General features: G+C 34.4%; 1 protein-coding gene across 4 annotated transcripts in view; it reads left to right on the top strand.

Moving 5' to 3' along the window:
• The window catches only part of LOC138714823 (uncharacterized), a 181,498-nt gene extending 164,447 nt beyond the window's left edge, over positions 1 to 17,051 (top strand). For all 4 annotated transcript variants that reach the window (XM_069846989.1, XM_069846990.1, XM_069846988.1 and 1 more), the window contains 2 exons: positions 12,318 to 12,455; positions 14,609 to 17,051. In XM_069846989.1, coding sequence (XP_069703090.1) covers positions 12,318 to 12,455; positions 14,609 to 14,665 — 195 coding nt within the window. In that variant the 3' untranslated portion in view covers positions 14,666 to 17,051. The remainder of the gene's footprint in view (positions 1 to 12,317; positions 12,456 to 14,608) is intronic.
• The last annotated feature ends 1,474 nt before the right edge of the window (positions 17,052 to 18,525 follow it).

Genomic DNA, 18,525 nt, shown 5'->3' with positions numbered 1-18,525 from the left:
GATCTGTCTTTGGACAGTTAAACTAAACAACAATGTGATCGTGATCACCTTCAAAGTAGTTCCCTTGAGACTGTACACACTTATTCCAATGTTGCTGCCATTGCTGGTAGCAGCTGTGTAACTCACCTGTTGGGACACTGTTTAATGCCTGGGTTACGGCATTTCGGACGTCTTCTGTTGTTAGAAAATGGCGTCCTTGCACAACTGATTTCACTTTTGGGAATAAGAAGAGTTCGCAAGGCAGAGTGAATATGCAGCTAAGTTGAAACATCAGTAGTCACATTTCTCCGTTCATCTCTGTTGCCCAGTGAAATTTTTTGGAAACATTTTTGCACAAATTTTTCTCATGCTCAGGTCTTCAGTTTGAATGAGGCGAACAGTATCCCAATTTATGTTCAATTCTTGTGCTATCATTTTGGCTGTTAATTGCCTCTTGCCCCGCTCCGTGGCACCCTGCCTAGGGCTCGCGTTACAGAATGCGCTCTTGTTCGAGTCCTCATGGGGGAAAAAATTTTTTCATGAAATTTCGGCCAGTGTATGGGACTGGACCCCACTCAGCATTGTGATGCACTTGGGGAGCTACGATAGGTAGCGAAATCTGGTTGCGAAAGCCAGCCATAAAGGCTGGGGGAATCATCGTGCTAACTACATGATACCTCAATTCTGGTTCGATGATCATCCACATCTGCTTTGGCATGTGGGCGTGAGGCCAGCAGCCAGCTGGTCAGTCTGGGCCCTTCACGGCTGTAGCGCCACAGATTATTATTTTTAATTGCCTGTCAGTCCGTACAACTTCATGTACCCTGGCAATGTTGTCATCTGTCCATGCAGTTGTTGGTCGCTCACTTCGGTGTTCATCTTCTGACCTCAGAAAACATTTTATGCCATTGCAAAGCTTGTGCTCTTGACATAACTTCATTTCAAGAAGCCTACTGAAGCTTTCGATACATTGTCGTGGCATTTTTACTGGTATTCACATAGAACAAGATAGCATAACCGCTACGCGATACTTTGCGATTTCGTTGTATTGACTAGGAGTAAAGACACAACTGCACTAGTCAAGCATCTACTCCACACTTACAGCTTAGGCAGTGTTGTCAATTGGAAATCGGATGGAGGGAGAGCCATATCTTCGGTTAAACATATCTCTGGTAGGAGGCTCCAGGGTTGCCTCATCAGGTGGGGGGGAAAAAAATCAGTCTGATCACTTTATTGTCCGTTGTATGTTGAGTTCAAGAAATAGTAGTGCGTTGAATATAGCGTACTGTCTTCACATTTGAGGCATTAATTTTCTTGCAGTGTATTAGAATAAGACAGTATTAGTAATGATTTTTCTCATTGTAACCAATTTGATTAATTTATTTCGTACGATAGCAGCTGAATAGTTTTTGTTTGATTGTGGTACCTACATTTTAAATTGATTAGTAAGGAATAGATTTTATACTTTTTATGCAAGTGTGCTCAGTTGTCAATATAGTAGTCTTCACATTGCCGTCTAGTTTACAGTTGGCTGAAATTCATTGCAATACAGTAGAACCACTATTATTTGTGGTGATGAATGGAGTGGACTGAACGGTTAATCGAAAAAATCTGATAATCCATACTATAAAATATTTTCGTAAATTCGGTGAATAATGCTTACACTTATGTGATTCAAAATGCAAGGTGTTCACCAATTTGTCTGGTTGTTAACAACGGATTTTTAAGGGGAAAGGAAACTTTGCAATGACCGTCTGTGGAATAATGATAATAATAATAATAGTAATAATAATAATAATAATAGTAATAATAATAATGATATTTATTTATTATGGCGAAGTTAATGCCATCAGGCCTTCTCTTCCACTTGGCCAGAAAGATATGAATAGTGGAGGTTTCATGTTATAGATTTACATACATTATACACTTTATCCTTGATTTTTATTGAATTGCACACAGTTGTGGTTCCAATCTCTTATTCTGAGATGAGTCAGAGTTTCTCGTTCCCTAAACCACTCAGTTATTTGCCCTTTTTTATACTTAGCATACCATGATTTGTTTTGATATCCTTGGAAGACATTAATATAGAAGTTATGGACTACAGTACAACTCGAACAGTAGATCATACTGTGTAAGAGTTGAAGTCCCTCTCTAGAAAAAATAACGTGCTAATATAATGTGCAGTACTTTATATATTTTCCGTGGCATCATGGTCTAAGGCATTTTGCCTATGACTCACATTGTGGAATGCTCGCAGGTTCGTCTCATGTGTGAAGAAATTTTTTCATGAAATTTCGACCAGTGTATGGGACTGGTGCCCACCCAGCATCGTGATGCACTTGGACAGCTACGATAGGTAGCGAAAGTCAGCTATAATGACTAGCAGGATCATCATGTTAACCACATGATACCTTCACTTTGGTTGGATGATCGTCCGTCTCTGCTTCGGCATGTGAACGTGAGGCCAGCAGCTGGCTGATCAGCCTGGGCCCTTCATGAGGTGTGGTGCCACGGATTATTATTGCTTCATATATTTCTATAGTTTAAAAATGCAAAAGAAAGACAGTCGGATAATCTGCCAGTTGGTTGATAGGGTGACAGATAATTGAGGTTCTACTGTATTACATTTTTATCTAGTCCTTTAATCCAGTGAATTATATTTTTTTTTACATACCGGTATGTATATATTTTCTATCTTAAGATGTGTTATGTTTGCCTGAAGAACAGGTTTTGTATGAGAAGGCTTTACAGTATTGTTTGTTATTTTTATGTCGTAAAGTTAGTTTCGTAGAGATGAGGAAATGACCTTCAGTTCCTCCATCAAAATTAGTGGCAGGTTATACATTTCAAATCATCTCAGCACGTGCTCACAAAAATTTCTGTTGTGAAAAGCATGTTTCAGACCAAGAGCTTTGTATGCATGAAAGAGAATAGATGAATGTCGTTAATGTTGTTTTTGTAAGCATATAATAAATACTCAGAGCTTCTGGTATTTATTATACTCACGTACAATACACTTAGTCTCATAATAGAGAGACACAATACAAGGAACTTATAATTTGTTGAATCTTTGTTGTAACTTGATTTATATTAGTAATGCAAATTAAATTAATTGTGTAATTTCGAATTATTTTTTAGTTAACATAAAAGTGGTATTTTAATTGTATTGGTTTTTATGCATGCAGAATTTTTGTAATTTTAACTTTTACAAATCTCTTTATCCCCCTCCATTTTTATACATCATAAATATACAGTATTTTATACATCATGTAGATTTAGTGCTTTTGAGAATCATATTGAGAAAGTATTACAAATATATATTATGTTCTAGTACAATTTTATGATACTCGTTTTTTAATAATTATGAATATTCATACAATTTACATTATATAGGGTTGGTATAATTATAAGTTCGTAGAGGTTTTCTTTGAAATGGTAGCTGTGTCACTAAAGTACTATTAAATGAATGAAAGTACAGAAAAACGTTACGAACTTATGCACCAATCCCGTAATAACTGTATACATTGAATTAATATTGCTGTCGATTTGTATCTTTGCTCATATTGTATGCCTTTGTTATTTTGAGAATTGCTGATACTGGTATATCACTATGTTAACAACATTCAATGCTTTCAAAATGAATGCAACATAGAAATAGGAACTTCAAATTTATTTATATAGCCCACTTAACTCTTTCACCTTCGATAGCATATGAAATATTTTATATATACACAAACTGACAATTACAAGTTAAATTATGTTACTATGTTAAATTACATAGAAGGAGACATCTGATACACGTAATGTATTTTTTGTACATGAAATAATTTTCAAGATATTAGAATCAACTTTCTTTTTTTAAATGGGAACCAACTATATTTTGTATTGCGTTGTGTTAGTTCTGTCTAATAACAACTGGCTACTTTACCGACTGTTTGAATGTCACCTGTAAGAGAAAACATAAACAATGTTTGACGCATCCTTCCTTATGTCTAGTTCATAATGTTGACGTAATTGAAGATCGAACACTCCCATAGCACTGTGCACTACCCAATACAACTCTTATTTTTTCATTTCTGTACTGAACAATTGAACGATAAGACATTGGCAAAGTGTTTCAGAACGGCTCTCTAGAAGGTTTACGTGTGTGGAGGTACATTAAGCTAACTTTTACTAGTGTATTGTACAATTAATTGATATTAATGTTTTAAACGTGAAATCTATTTAACCTGTCAATCATTTCTAGGCATTTGATTGCTCACATGATTCTGATTGCACATAGGAGGTTTTGTGTTTTTTAGAATAATTATTTATTTTTTATTGTACACTACTCTGATGTCTCACTTCACCATGTGGAACAGTTCTGAGGTTGACCCATAAAAGGTCGAAACAAGTAAACCAGGTATGATAGAATTTAACACAAGAAAGTCATGTAATACATATTCCGAGTTCCATAGTATTAAAATGTATAGTACATTGTGATTGTGATTTAATTGACGCACAACTATACCAGAATTGTCCTCCCTCTGTTCGATTCTTGGTCAGACATTGTTTATGTTTATTATTACCGCTGATATTCAAACATCAGTAGAGTGGCCAGTTATTAGACAGAGACAACGCAACATTTGCAATACAAAACATAGTTGGTTCTCATTTAAAAAAAGAAAGTTGACTCCAATATCTTGAAAATTATTTCATGCACAAAAAATACATTGGGTCATGATCCCTTCGATGTTATTTGACTTGTAATTGTCGGTTTATGTATATCTGAAATATTTCACATGTTATTGGAGATGAGAGAGTTATGTAGGCCACTCTGTATATAAATTCTACTGTTACCATTCTAAGCAGTAGAGAAAACATTATAACCAAATTATTCTCCATTTTCCACAAAGTATTGAGTCATTTTCATAAGACTGTAAATGTGTTAATTGTCAACACTTGGTCTAGTTCTGGAAGCAGTTTGTTTTACAGTATTTCTTTGGAAGAAACACAGGTATTATTAAACAATCCTGAAGTATAATTTGAGACTTTCGTGATGCGATATTTTTGGGTATTTGCACCGTGTCCTGGATATGAAGACATTCAATGTTTCAGCACTAGTGGGGTGTGATTTGAAGACCTGTGATTTTGTCACTGGTTACAACTGTGACTGTGGTTCGAAAAATCACACCTCCAAGAAATTGCCATTCCATCCGATATGTCTCTCAGCGATTACATCTGATAAACATGTGACAGCTCCAGGCAGCTGTGAGTCATAAGATTCATACTAACTTGAAGGACTAGATAATTGAGATACATATTGGAGAGCTAGACTGTTAATGGCTTAAATGCCGAAACAGAACATTGGAAATCAACCAATCATATAACTGATCTAGGCCCTAATTAATTACACTGGTCAACAGTCGTTTTGCTCCAGACATAAAACAAACAAATTTTTACTAATTTCGACCTCCTGAATTAAAAAAATAACAAGCAAAATGTTCCATCAGTTCGAGTTTTCGAGATACACAATATAATTAATTTTCTATGCATTTTATTAAAAAAATCACCTTATTTCGTGTGTAACTATTTTGTTTTACAAATACGACGACCCATTATGTGAAAACAATATTAGTATAAGTAGGCCACCATATTAGAAGCACTTGTAGTAATGGAAATTATTTTATTGCCATTTTACAAGTCTATTTGGAGGGGGTGAAACAGGTTCGCGGTATGAATTCGCTTGAGTTTACCTTATTTTTACTGCTCAAAGCATCTAATTAGTATTGTTGACATAATATGGCACTGGTATGCCAATTTGCAGGAGAGCGCTAACATAAACCTCTGTTGGCTCATGATGGGAAACATTCACAATTGCCAAGAATCATCCAAACATAAAAATTACACTGTGACGAAATCATTATTGTCTGTGACAGCGATTTTTCCGCAGCTGTCACAGTTCAGAGCTGTGATGGCAAAACATTGTCACATCCCATCTCTATTCAGCGTTACATATCAGTTTCATATGGGAATGCAAGGAAAAGGGAATGGCAAAACCTATCCGTTAGACTTGTTACAAGAGCTATTCTCTTGTGGATTCAATAGGCATGTGCCCATTCCCCTTTTCCTATTCTCCCTGATGACGGAGCTGAAATGTAACTTTGGAATGTTGGTTGTCTACCTCTGTGACATGACAAAAATGCCCAAGAACCTCGCACTAATCCTAAAGTGTTATGCATCAAACTAAAGTTTCTTAACAGATCTCCCGAGTTTCATGTCTGTATTTGTTGTTTCAATTGAATGAAGGTAAACTAACCTCTATTCATTTTGAAAGTAATGTACTGGTAGCTGCTTTTTTAAGCAGCATATTATACTTTAACAGTGCATAATGATACGAACTCTCTGCTTTCAGAACGTAGGAGAGTATTAGATGTGTTCATATTTTTATATAGTTTGTTTTTAATTTTTAATTTTTGTAGTGAAGAACGTTTAGTTTATTTCTCATCATTTTGTTACTTTCTATAGCATGATATTTTTGTGGAATTCTTTAATGGAAGTAACTAGCATATGGAGTCTGAAGTCCTGAATGATTGTGGTGTCCATTGTTTCCAACTGCAAGTGATTTTATGAATTTTGCAAACTAAATAAGGAAGTTTTAGACAGCAATATCCCATTTAGATTTTTGTGATCATATTGTGTGCTTTTTAAGACATTAATAAAATTACGGAATGTTAGTTGGCATGCCTTTTTTCACTCTATAAGTTGTTTATTTCCTGCTTATACTGATTCACTATTTTAATAAAAAAAATGATACGAGAAAATCAATACTGGCATTATTAGTGATTGTGCAGTAATTTACTATTTTCATGCCAGTTACCTTCTTGTATTTCACACCAAAGTCGCAGTGTAGACAATTTTATACGTACATGCAAATCATGACTTTAAAGTAACAATGTAAGTGCAAAGAAAATATTCTGACACTTAACAATTTTCGAGGTTAGATTGGAGTATTGCAGAATAGGGAAAGTAAATTAGGTACGGTGTAGTTCTGCACAGTAAGTTTATTTTATTTAGTTTAGTTAAATGACAATTTCTGATCATTTATCATATGAAGGGTTTGCGGGAAAAATGATGAATGTCACAATTCTGTTAACGTTGATGTCATTATCTAATTCAATGGATCACTACGAAATTTAGTGTTGTTCTTATGAAAACTGGTAAAAAGGAGAAACGGCAATACATCTTGCAGTTATAGACTCAATTAGATCATTATCTAATCCTTAACAGAAATGTGACATTCATCGTTTTTTCCGCAAACCCTTCATATTATACTGTATTGACTTACCGAAGTTAGTTATATGCAGTGGCGAAGCGTCAGGATAGGCAGAGTAAGCTGAGCGTTCCCAAACATTTTCGAAGAAGGGACAAGATCAATTTAGAATTTAGTTAATTAAAAACAGGAGCATTTCCGCATTTTGTTTACCTTTTAGCGACGTAAAGCATGGCCTAGATCATCATTTCCCAATCCCAGCTTACCCAAAAAATTGTGTCACGCTTTGATTCTGGTTATATGTGAGTAAAACATAAGTTACACCAATGGTTGCCTATTCGTTTTCTGCTTCTTGGCCTTTTTATAAGAGAAGTACACATTTTTGGCATGGATAGGTGAGCACACAACATACAAGCCATAATATAGTCATATGTAAGTCTCCTGCATTAAGCAGGGCATAATCATATGGATGTTTTATTGAGGAATGTCGACAAATGAATAATGTAGCAATAGTGACAGATATAATTAATTTTTAGAGCTTCTTATGAGAAAGTCATGCCAACGAACATAAATTAGAAAGCTTAATCGTCATAGATATAGAAAAATGGTCTTAAGTGAAAGTTTTAACTATTTGGACACCAGCATTCTTTTCAGGTTCAGATCAGTCTGCCATTTATAAGAAAGCTTGTTTTAGAGCAGTAGATTCTTGTAGTTAGTGTGGTATGTGCTTTGATTTTGTAAAGTAGTAGTTGGCAGTAGTAATTTGTTGCTTTTTGTTCAGCTACTATAGTTTGGTATCTGCTTTTAGCTTGTAAAGTTGTAGTAGAATTAAATTTTTAGCACTTTTTGTAAACATTTGATTAGATTTGATTGTACTTCATGTTTATAATTTAGTACAAATAGTTTGTATTACTGAATAAAATGTAATATTTTATCAAAAGCATGCTAAAGTTTATGTATCCTTCATTCTTTCCTGACATGATATGCACATATAAGAATTGAAATATTTACCTTTATAGTGGAGTATTTTGTATGAGTCACTCCAAAAGATCATCTTTAGTGTAATTTTGTAATCTCTGAAGCAGAAACGTTCACATGAAGTTTATGAAGCTTGAGGGATTGCACTAAATCAATGTTTTTTTTTTTTTATATGATGAAACAAGTTAACTCCTTCCTTAATGTATACAATAGAGATTGAAGAAGTGTTTTCATGATTGAAAGTCGAATTTTCAATCTATGACCTTATTCTCTTCTTTTCCTCCTCCTCCTCACACTGTTCTCCATCTTGTTAATGTTCTTTGCAGAATGAGTCAAACCTGAGTTGCTGGTATTCTTTCTGAGCCATGATCTTACTTTTTGGTGGGCAGTACATTTGGTTTTACCAGTTAGTTTTTTTCCTTTAAGCCTGGCACAGGACACTATGTTGGTTTTCCTTGTCAGTTGTTTTCACTAAGCTAGCAACGCAATTCTGTAGGCACTTCACATTCTCAGTGTCTCTATTACTGAGCCGTCTTAACTGTATTGCGAAATAGGTACTTTTTACCATAGTTAGATATACAGTACAATTCATTTTCCTCTTTGAAACATATCTACGAAGGTTGTTTGAAAAGTTCATAGCCTGACAGAAATTAAACTAGGATTATTCTGAAAAAATCTTTATTTCTGAACATAATCCCCCCTGAGATTCACACACTTGGTTCACCGATGCTCCAATGCTGCTATATCCGTCTTGTACACAGATTCCTCGAGGTCTGAAAAAAAGCCTTCTGCTGCTGCTGTAAGCTCTTCATTTGACGTAAATTTCTACCCAGCCAATTCAGTTTTCAGCTTCGGGAAAAGAGAAAGTCTGAGGGTGAGAGATCTGGTGATTAGGGGGAGGGGGGCTGCGGCAACAATTCGAACTGTAGTTTATGTAGTTTAGCAACCGCGATTGCAGATATGTGAGCATTGTCGTGATGAAACAACACTTTCTTCTTGGCCATACCAGGCCTCTTCTCACAAATTTTCACGTTCAGTTGTTGCAGGAGATTTGAATAATATTCCGGTTATTTTCTCTCCTTTGCTAGATAGTCAATCATGATTATCCCTTTAAAGTTCCAAAACATGAACATCATGACTTTCCCAGCCGATTGAAGAGCTTTTACTTTCTTTGGAGGCAGAAAATGACTATACTTCCATTCTTCGACTGCTGTTTTGTCTCCGGTATGTAGTAGTGGATCCATGTTTCATTATTGATCAAAAACCGCCTAAAAAAATCGGACGTATTTTTCTCGAATAGAGCCAGACAATCCCTCGAAATTTGACTTGCTTGAAATGAAATGTTCATACTTAATATACATACATTACACTTCATAAAACATTATTCAGAGTATTATAATGGCTAATAATTAGGCCTACCTGTAAAAATATCAACTTTGCTTAATTCTTTACAACCATAAAGCATTTACATGATAAAATCTACAATTAATTAAATATCTGCACGATTCGTTTACTAGAATGTTTTAAGACCTACATGAACAACCCAGATCCTAGATCTTTTACATATTCCTTCAAGAAATACTTTTTTTTCTTAATCGTTACCTTCAATATTAAATTTTCTAAAACATTTATTAAGAAAAAAAATATTTCCTGAAGGAACAAATGATGTAGGTCTTGAGAATATTTCTGTAAAAGAATCATGCAGATATTTTATTAATTGTAGATTTTATTATGTAAATACTTTACAGATATAAAATAATTATGCAAATTTGATATTATTTTAATAAGTAATTATCAGCCATTTTAATATTCTAAATACATCCGCCAAATTAGCTCTGTGGTAGCGTGTCTGCCTCCAGATTAGCTGGCCCAGGTTCGATTCCCGGCGGGGTCAGAAATTTTAATATAAAAATTTCTACCTCGGGACTAAGAGTGATGGCAGTGCACAACTTCTAATCACTAGATTGTGCACCAATATGCCTGGGTTAAATCCCAAATCTCTCCGCAGTACATATGAAGAGAAGGCATATGTCACTGTTGATAATGATTCGACCATCAGATGGGGATGTTAAGCCTGGCGGCCCCCTTGGCGCTATTTGACAGGAATAGGCTACGTGTCGGCATCGGGTTTTCCCTTCTCCCTCCCTCATCTTCATCATCACTCACTCCAGAACACTACACTTACACGAACACTTACACATACACTTACCCTAGTACACGACATAACTCTCCACAGATTCACATCATGTACAGCATGACCTGCCGAAGTGGTGTACAACTAGAAAATGGGTCACAGTTCTGCCATCTATCCGCAGCATGTGGAACCCGAATTACGCAAGTGAAGTGAGTGGGCATTGGATACACACACACATTCTGAATAGTGTTTTGTAAAGTGCAATGTATGTATATTAAGCATGAAAAGTTTTGTTCATTTAGCTTTCATAGTAGCTGAGCTACAAAAGAATTAATTACACTAAAGTTTTGCAGACCAGTGGTGTACCTCCCACTTTTAAAGAACAAAAAAAAAAAAAAAGTATTACATTGCTGAACTGTGAACAAAACAGAGCACAATGCATGCACTGGATGTGGAATGCATACAATTTATATATTATGAACTGTGACAATGCTGAGTACTTGATTCCTTACGTCATTTTGAGTCATGAAGTGTAACTGTGCAAAGTGATGCCGAGTCTCCACACTTGAGTATTTGCCCACACATTGTCAATCACAACCTTATTTCTCATGCACTGTAGCTACTACTTATTCTTTTTCTTTCAAACTTGCGATCATTCACTATGGCTTTCTATCTCAAACTTATATCTAGTTTATATTAATATTGTAGTAAGTGTGAGTATGAACTTACAAGATTTGAACAAAGAACTTGGATCGTTATATGTAACTCTTTGGCTTTGTGTGCTTTCTGTTGTATCGTCCTGTGTTGTCCATGTCTTTGTGGCAAGCGTCATATATTGCGATTCTTTACATCCACTCACTGAATAAAGTTACAAGTGAAAAGGTTTATAAAGTGACAATTAACATATTCATAATGATAATTACTAAAAAATGTGAACATATTTCAACCATGTATTTTCCATAGATCACTTTAAACTCAAGAAGTAATGAAACCACATCTCTCATACCTAGAACTAAATGAAACAATTTTTTAGAGATAGTGAACATGCTCAGTGCTGAAATGATCATTAATGTTAAGTTGATTAAGTATTGTTTTATAACTTTTTTTGTAACTTTTCGAACACTGTATTTGTTTCAACAGGTTATAAACTTCGAAAAACAGCTGCTAGGTAATTATGAAAACATTAGTTAAATAGAAGTTCAGTTTACAAACTTAGTTGCTAAAATTACAATTTTTTTAATTGACTAATTTCTTATTCTGCTGCTTATATTCTCACAGTGTATCAATTTTTACAATTACACTTTGTTTTCAAAACATCTTTATTCTGCTATGTCATTCTAGATCAAATCGGACAAGATTTTGGTTGAATATGTAGAATTTCCACTAACATAAACACAGACATAGAAATTCTATATATTCAACCGAAAAACCAGAAACTAAACACACTAGAACAATACGAAATATACAGGCACACAAAAACACACCCACATGAATTCAACACACAACTCAATTTCAGAACACACATACTTTTTGACTCCACATTACACTACACAAACACACCCCCACAGGAAACGCAAACAGAAGGTGTGAAGACCAGGACCACCCAGTTCTGAAGATAGCCCACAACAGGCTTAAACTAGTACAATTGTATGTGACCTTGAGCCACCAGTTCGAAATGCACAGATTATAGATGGTGATGCAGTGGTATTCAAACTAGCAGTGTTAATATCATGGCTGGTTCTAGTACTCTGAACTTGGTTAAAGAAGAAGAAACCGGCAACTTGGGATCTGATAAATCTAGTGAATCAAGTAATTTAGAAATTCAGAGCATGAAGGTTAAATTTTCCTTTAAATTTGTCCAGTACGACATGGAATGGCTCTACTGTATTGTTTTAATGTGCACCGACTGAATTATGAAATAAGTATGGCCACAGTTTAAATGTAATCAGGAAGTAATGTAAAGTTTCCTTTTAGGGTGGTTACCAAGGTGAGGTGATGGAGCTGGACATGGAGGAAGAAGAGAGAGCAATTAAATGTAGCATGTGCGAGAATGATGCAGAGTTGCTCTGTGGGGGTTGTCAAATCACATGTTACTGCAGTGAGAAGTGTCAGGTAAATTGTCTGTTCTGTAAACAAAACAAAAAAAAAGTCACAAAGGTTATATAATACTCTCCCATTACACTTTTTATGCATTTGGAATAAGTAAGTTCCTTTATCATATTTCAGATGATATTACTGTTCAGTTTTTCTTGGAATATTATTCAAAACAAGGTAATTTCTTCAGCTTTTTTTTTTTATTCTTTTTTCAAGTATCTTTTCATGTTATGCGAGAAAAAACAGTCCCGCTAGATTTCGAGTTCATAGTAGAGTTGCCAATTGTCCAGAACGAAAGTCCTTAGAGCAAAAGGGCAATGGAGTTGATGCCAGTGTCTGTACTAGATAGAATATATGATAGAATAAGACTTACAAAAACATCTCTGATAAGGGAACTATTAATGAGTTCATGTTGAAATCTCCCCTTTCATTGCTCACATTGTTAGATATTCAACTTACATATAATATAGTATATTATGCAACGAGCATAAGCGAATTTCATAATTTTGATATGAGCATCTTAATTACCATTGGAGAGAAGATACATAATGACTGTTTTTGTTCGACCATAATTAAATGTCTAAGTTTTGAGTTTTTACAAATATCTTACCTTGTTACTTCAGTGATAATGAAATGGTGAACATGCGTGTATTTTCAGCATGTTCCCAAGTAGTGCAACAGATGGCAGACATATACGCCATATTTATTGATTTTTTGTAGGGCTTGGTGTAGAGATTTTAACCTCTAAGCAACAGACATTAAAACACAGGAAATTAACTAATTTTGTTAAAATATTAAACTTAATATGAACAGAATCTATTTTATTTTTATTAGGTACATGTTCATTGTGCTTATTTCTTTAGGGAGAACTACATCATTCCGATTCATCACATTCCTATTGTCTGCTCAAATGCTCAACAAAACCAGACACCTTTCAGAAATTTCTTTATTCCTACAACCAAACTATTACAGGATATTTGAACCATACCCACTCCATGACATTCAAAACTTCCTCATTCACTGCAACAAGAAAATTTAAAAATATCTACATAACAAATAGAAATAGGCAATTTTAGGCTGTAAAACCTTAAAAATATAGTTCTCAGTGGGAAAAATAGGCATTTTAGATACCATAAAACTGCTTTTCAAATGTTCATATTTTATATAAAATGTGAAGATATTTAACTAGTTTTAGTTTATCCCTACAGAAAAAAAAAACGCAGTTAACCTAAAATCTGAGGTCTACTGATAATACACATACAATACATTTATGGTCTTACTAATAAAAACTCTATATACAGACGTTTAACTGTCTTATACGTATACAATGAGTAGCTCGTTTATAAGTCGTGTGTAAATTCCTTACTAATAATCACTACATATCGTGTATAACTGTATAACTTACACAGCTACGTCATAGTTCCGTCATTACTTCGTTACGAAAGGTAATAGAATATCTGAGGTTCTCTACTGGATCCGGTATAGCGCTCTAGTGTGGCGTGTTAAATATCGATAGTACAACTGGCTCTAATCGATTACCACACTACATTTTGGTCAAAGAGTACAAGCTACAGCAATATTATTCTAATAATTCTATGATCTTTGGTTTGTTCTTCTGTGGTTACAAGGTAAACATCATCATAAAATGACAGTCGATACGAACAGCTGTTAAAGGGGCGGCCATTTTTTCCCTATATACAACGCTTAAACAAGGGGTTTCGTGTATATAACTACTGCAAAGCAATTCCCATTGTATAGTTACAGCCTGTTTATACGTCCTAGCTTATTCACGGTTTATTAGTAACGTTTTCTGTCTCAACTCTGCATAAGTCTCGTATAAAAACTATACACAGTTTATTAGTAAGACTGTTAGTGTCACTTTGTATGAAGAGAAAATATATTGCATGTCCTTCAGTAATTACGTTTTTTTATCAAAACAAAAGTAAAAAATTTGAACCAACACAACTGTAATCTTATTTCTAAAACTGGAAGATATTCTATGCACCAGCATATCCTTTATAGAGCGCAGATTTTCTTTTTTGTGTCTGCAGTGGGGATCTGTATGAGGGAAGATGAGCTCAGTAAAGTCCCCTTGTGAGTATAGATGTGCCATTTTTGAGAGAGTCTCGTTTTTTTGCTGATTATAATATTGAGTCCTTGTTTGTCTTCAGATGGAACACTGGAACATAACACACCACATGGTGTGCTGCTCGGCAGTGGATGCGTAACTCTTCCAAATTTGAAGAATGATGGATTTGCCTTAAAACAGAAGAGACCAGTTGCAGAAATAATCCGAAAGTGTACTGTGATCATCAGCCTGCATCTGATTTCAGAAAGTTATTCGTCCATTGAAGTATAGAAATCGTTATGACATGTAAGAATTAAATCTTTTGTATTCAGATAGCAGAAACCAAATGGATAAGGAAAACAAATTGTACTGTGATAATCACACTGCAAATTGTAGTTGATTCAACTGCAGACATTATTGGTGGCTTGGAGAAACTAATTTATCTTCATACAGAGGAAATTCTATTATCATCACAATGCAAGTTATTTGAAAAAGAGTTACTCATTCATTTAACAGTAGAGTTGTGCTTATTGCAGATTTGAAATTCATTTTGTGCAATATACCTGTGTTGTAGATTTGAATCCCTCTTCGTGATATTTTAAAATAGGCGTGTGAGGAAGAGAGGGACTTTTTCTTTAGTTTGGAAACTATGGTTAACGTTATTATATTGGTTGCAATTAATTTTTTTTTGCAGTCATTGTAATTTTACATGTTTGGTAACTACCTCGCCATAATATTATGGTACTTTTTCTTAACTTGCCACAGTTTCGTTACTGTTTTAAGAATGCTTGTTTTGATATAGAAAATTCAAGTACCTGATCTGTATTTAAAGTATTGTAGTAATATAGAAAATTAGTTACATAGTGCATGTAAAGATTTCTGAGTTTTCAGTTAAATTCACTGTATTATGAGCAAATACTAACAGTGATAAAAATAAATGTTCCTTAATGTTAATAATTTTAAGTTTATGCACAGTTTTTACTTGTAAGATTATTTGAAACTATAGTTCAAATTACAATTATTATTGAAAAACACAAACAAGAAATTTCTAAACGTTTCTTACAAGAGATGACGAAGCAGATGTCACAATCTCAAGTTTCTTCTGCTTCAAGTGATATTATTTTATGAAAGTGTAGTGAAATATAGATTAATAAATGGTACTTAGTGCTCGTAAAATAATACACTTGTTCAGAAGTACATGTAACAAATTGTTAATTCTCTCTGCAACATTTTTACATAGATTGATAGTTATCTACAGTAATTATGATTTTATTTCGAACATTTGTGTAAATGTAAATCGAAATCTTTGTACAGAAAATAAATACTTATTTTATATTGTCAGATAATTATGTTACAATAATAAATTCTTACTTATACATAATTTATAGTTTTAATTACAAGGTAAACTCTCTTAAAATGAAACAAGTTGACCATAAGAATGAAAATAAATTATGTAGTGACTTTTTTTTTTTTTAATATAATTGGCACATTGATTGTATGTAGTTTCAGAAAACAAACACTATCCTCTCACTCTGAATCTGCAGTCTCTTGGCACCATATCTGCGTAATGCTACAGATGTAAATGGAGTCAGTACTGTATATTGTTTGCTTGAATATTTAATATGATGGTGCTTTCTATTGTACATACTATTTTAAATTCAATGATGAGTGAACTTTTGGTAATTAATCTCTGTGAAAGTTCAATAGTGCGCCTTGTGTAAGATGCTTCTAAATTACCATAACCCTACTTACTTTGTTAGTTAATTAAATATGATACTCTGGACTTGCAAATTATATGGCACCTGCCTATTTTAAGTATTTAGTGTCTCTTATATAGCAAATTCTGACGGTTCATTCATAGTTTTCTGTCCAAGGGTAGATCTGAAAAATCCAGCATTCTCCAATTTTTCCTGGCTTTGCAATTTTCCTTGAGAAAGATAAATGTGGTAACTTCCCTTTGCTCTCCGCACAGCAGCCTCTTTTTTACATCTGAAAAGATATTTGAAAGTTGGAATATGGCAGGCATTACATCATCTTCATTTGGATTGTTTATTAAGAAATGTCAACACGTGAATAAAGTATCAACAAAATGAGATTCGCTAGACATTGAACTGAGTTAACTTACCTTATCTTATGTTAACCTTATCTTTTCTATCACCTCCCACCATTCTCCTTTATCAACTATTGTACCTTTCTCCATCTACCTATTCTACCATACAGGTCTGCTTTACAACCCTTCCATCCTGCATACCTCCTGTACGTACTTTCACTCTATGTATACCTACTATACCTACTTTTTCCACCCTACTTAGCTCCTGTAGCTCCCCTTTTCACTCTATGTATCTCCTGTACCTACCTCTTCCATCCTACGTACGACCTATCTACTTCTTCCATCCTATGTACCTCCCGTACCTACCTACCTCTTCCACTGTACATACCTCCTATACCTATCTCTTCCATCCTACATACCTCCTATACCTTTATACCTCTTCCGTCCTATATACCTCCTATACCTACATACCACCTCCACTCTACATACCTTCTATACCTACTCTTTTTTACCCTACATATCTCCATACCTACGTCTTCTATCCTATATACCTCCTGTACCTACCTGTTTCTTGCTACATACCTCCTATAACTTCTATATCTACCTCTTCCATCCTACATACCTCCTATACCTACCTACCACTTCCACTCTACATACTTCTATACCTACTCTTCCATCCTACATATCTCCATACCTACCTCTTCTATCCTACATACCTCCTGCACCTACCTGTTTCTTGCTACATACCTCCTATAACTTCTATATCTACCTCTTCCATCCTACATACTTCCTATACCTACCTACCACTTCTACTCTACATACTTCTATACCTACTCTTCCATCCTACATATCTCCATACCTACCTCTTCTATCCTACATACCTCCTGCACCTACCTGTTTCTTGCTACATACCTCCTATAACTTTTATATCTACCTCTTCCATCCTACATATCTCCTATACCTACCTACCACTTCCACTCTACATACTTCTATACCTACTCTTCCATCGTACATACCTCTATACCTACCTCTTCTATCCTACATACCTCCTGTACCTACCTGTTTCACGCTACATATCTCCAATACCTACTTGCTTTTCCATGTCTTGATGTGACATGAAAATTAACTGCAACAAAGTGTGTTTACAGTATTACTTTGAGGTCTTGTGTGAGTTATATGTGTTTCGTTAGTTATTCTTAGATTCTGGTGTAATTTATAAGTAGTAATTTCATGTGAAAGTAATAAATTACTGCGCCATAATGATGGCAAAATTTGATCTTCCTCAATCATTGGTGCAACAATAAAAAAGAGGTTTGTTTAGGCAATGGAAAAAGGCGTGCTAATGAACGTTCGATACGAGAGGAAACTGGGACCAAAGACCTTGGGATAGTGCAACATACAATCATATTTCCTGGTAGTACAAAAATTTGGCAACTGTTTCTATACTCATGTAGCAATATAAATATACTTGCCTAGTTCTTAAATATTGTTCATTTCGCAAAACATTCAGGCGTAGTGTTCCATGTTTTACTAATAGAAGGCGATTGAGGATAAACATTTGGAACAATAATGTTAAGTGCATCTTTGTGAAACATGTTAAAAAAATAGAATGTTGGCTTTATTGCTGTTAAATATTTCTTCCCCATTGTAAGATACTTTTTTGCTGTTGTCGAAAATACTTAAGACTTACAAGCTGAGTTCTAAGAACTATTTTTCTTTCAGGATTCCGGCCATAAATAGCATATATTTTATTTTTATTAACTGTAAAAATTTTACAGCAGTATGTTGCTTGGAGCACTTTTAATTTGTCATTAAAGTTTTCATAATAATAGTTGTTTATATTAAATGTCATCTTTGTTTAAAGAACAAGAAATACATAATTCTGTACCATATGTACATTCACACAGCTTCACTGTACCTTATATTTAACGGCAAAAATGAATGTATAATAATATCAATTTTCAAATTTG

This window comes from Periplaneta americana, chromosome 15 (genome assembly GCF_040183065.1).
Source record: "Periplaneta americana isolate PAMFEO1 chromosome 15, P.americana_PAMFEO1_priV1, whole genome shotgun sequence".
NCBI classification, from domain to species: domain Eukaryota; kingdom Metazoa; phylum Arthropoda; class Insecta; order Blattodea; family Blattidae; genus Periplaneta; species Periplaneta americana.
This window is presented reverse-complemented; position numbering and strand designations above follow the sequence as displayed.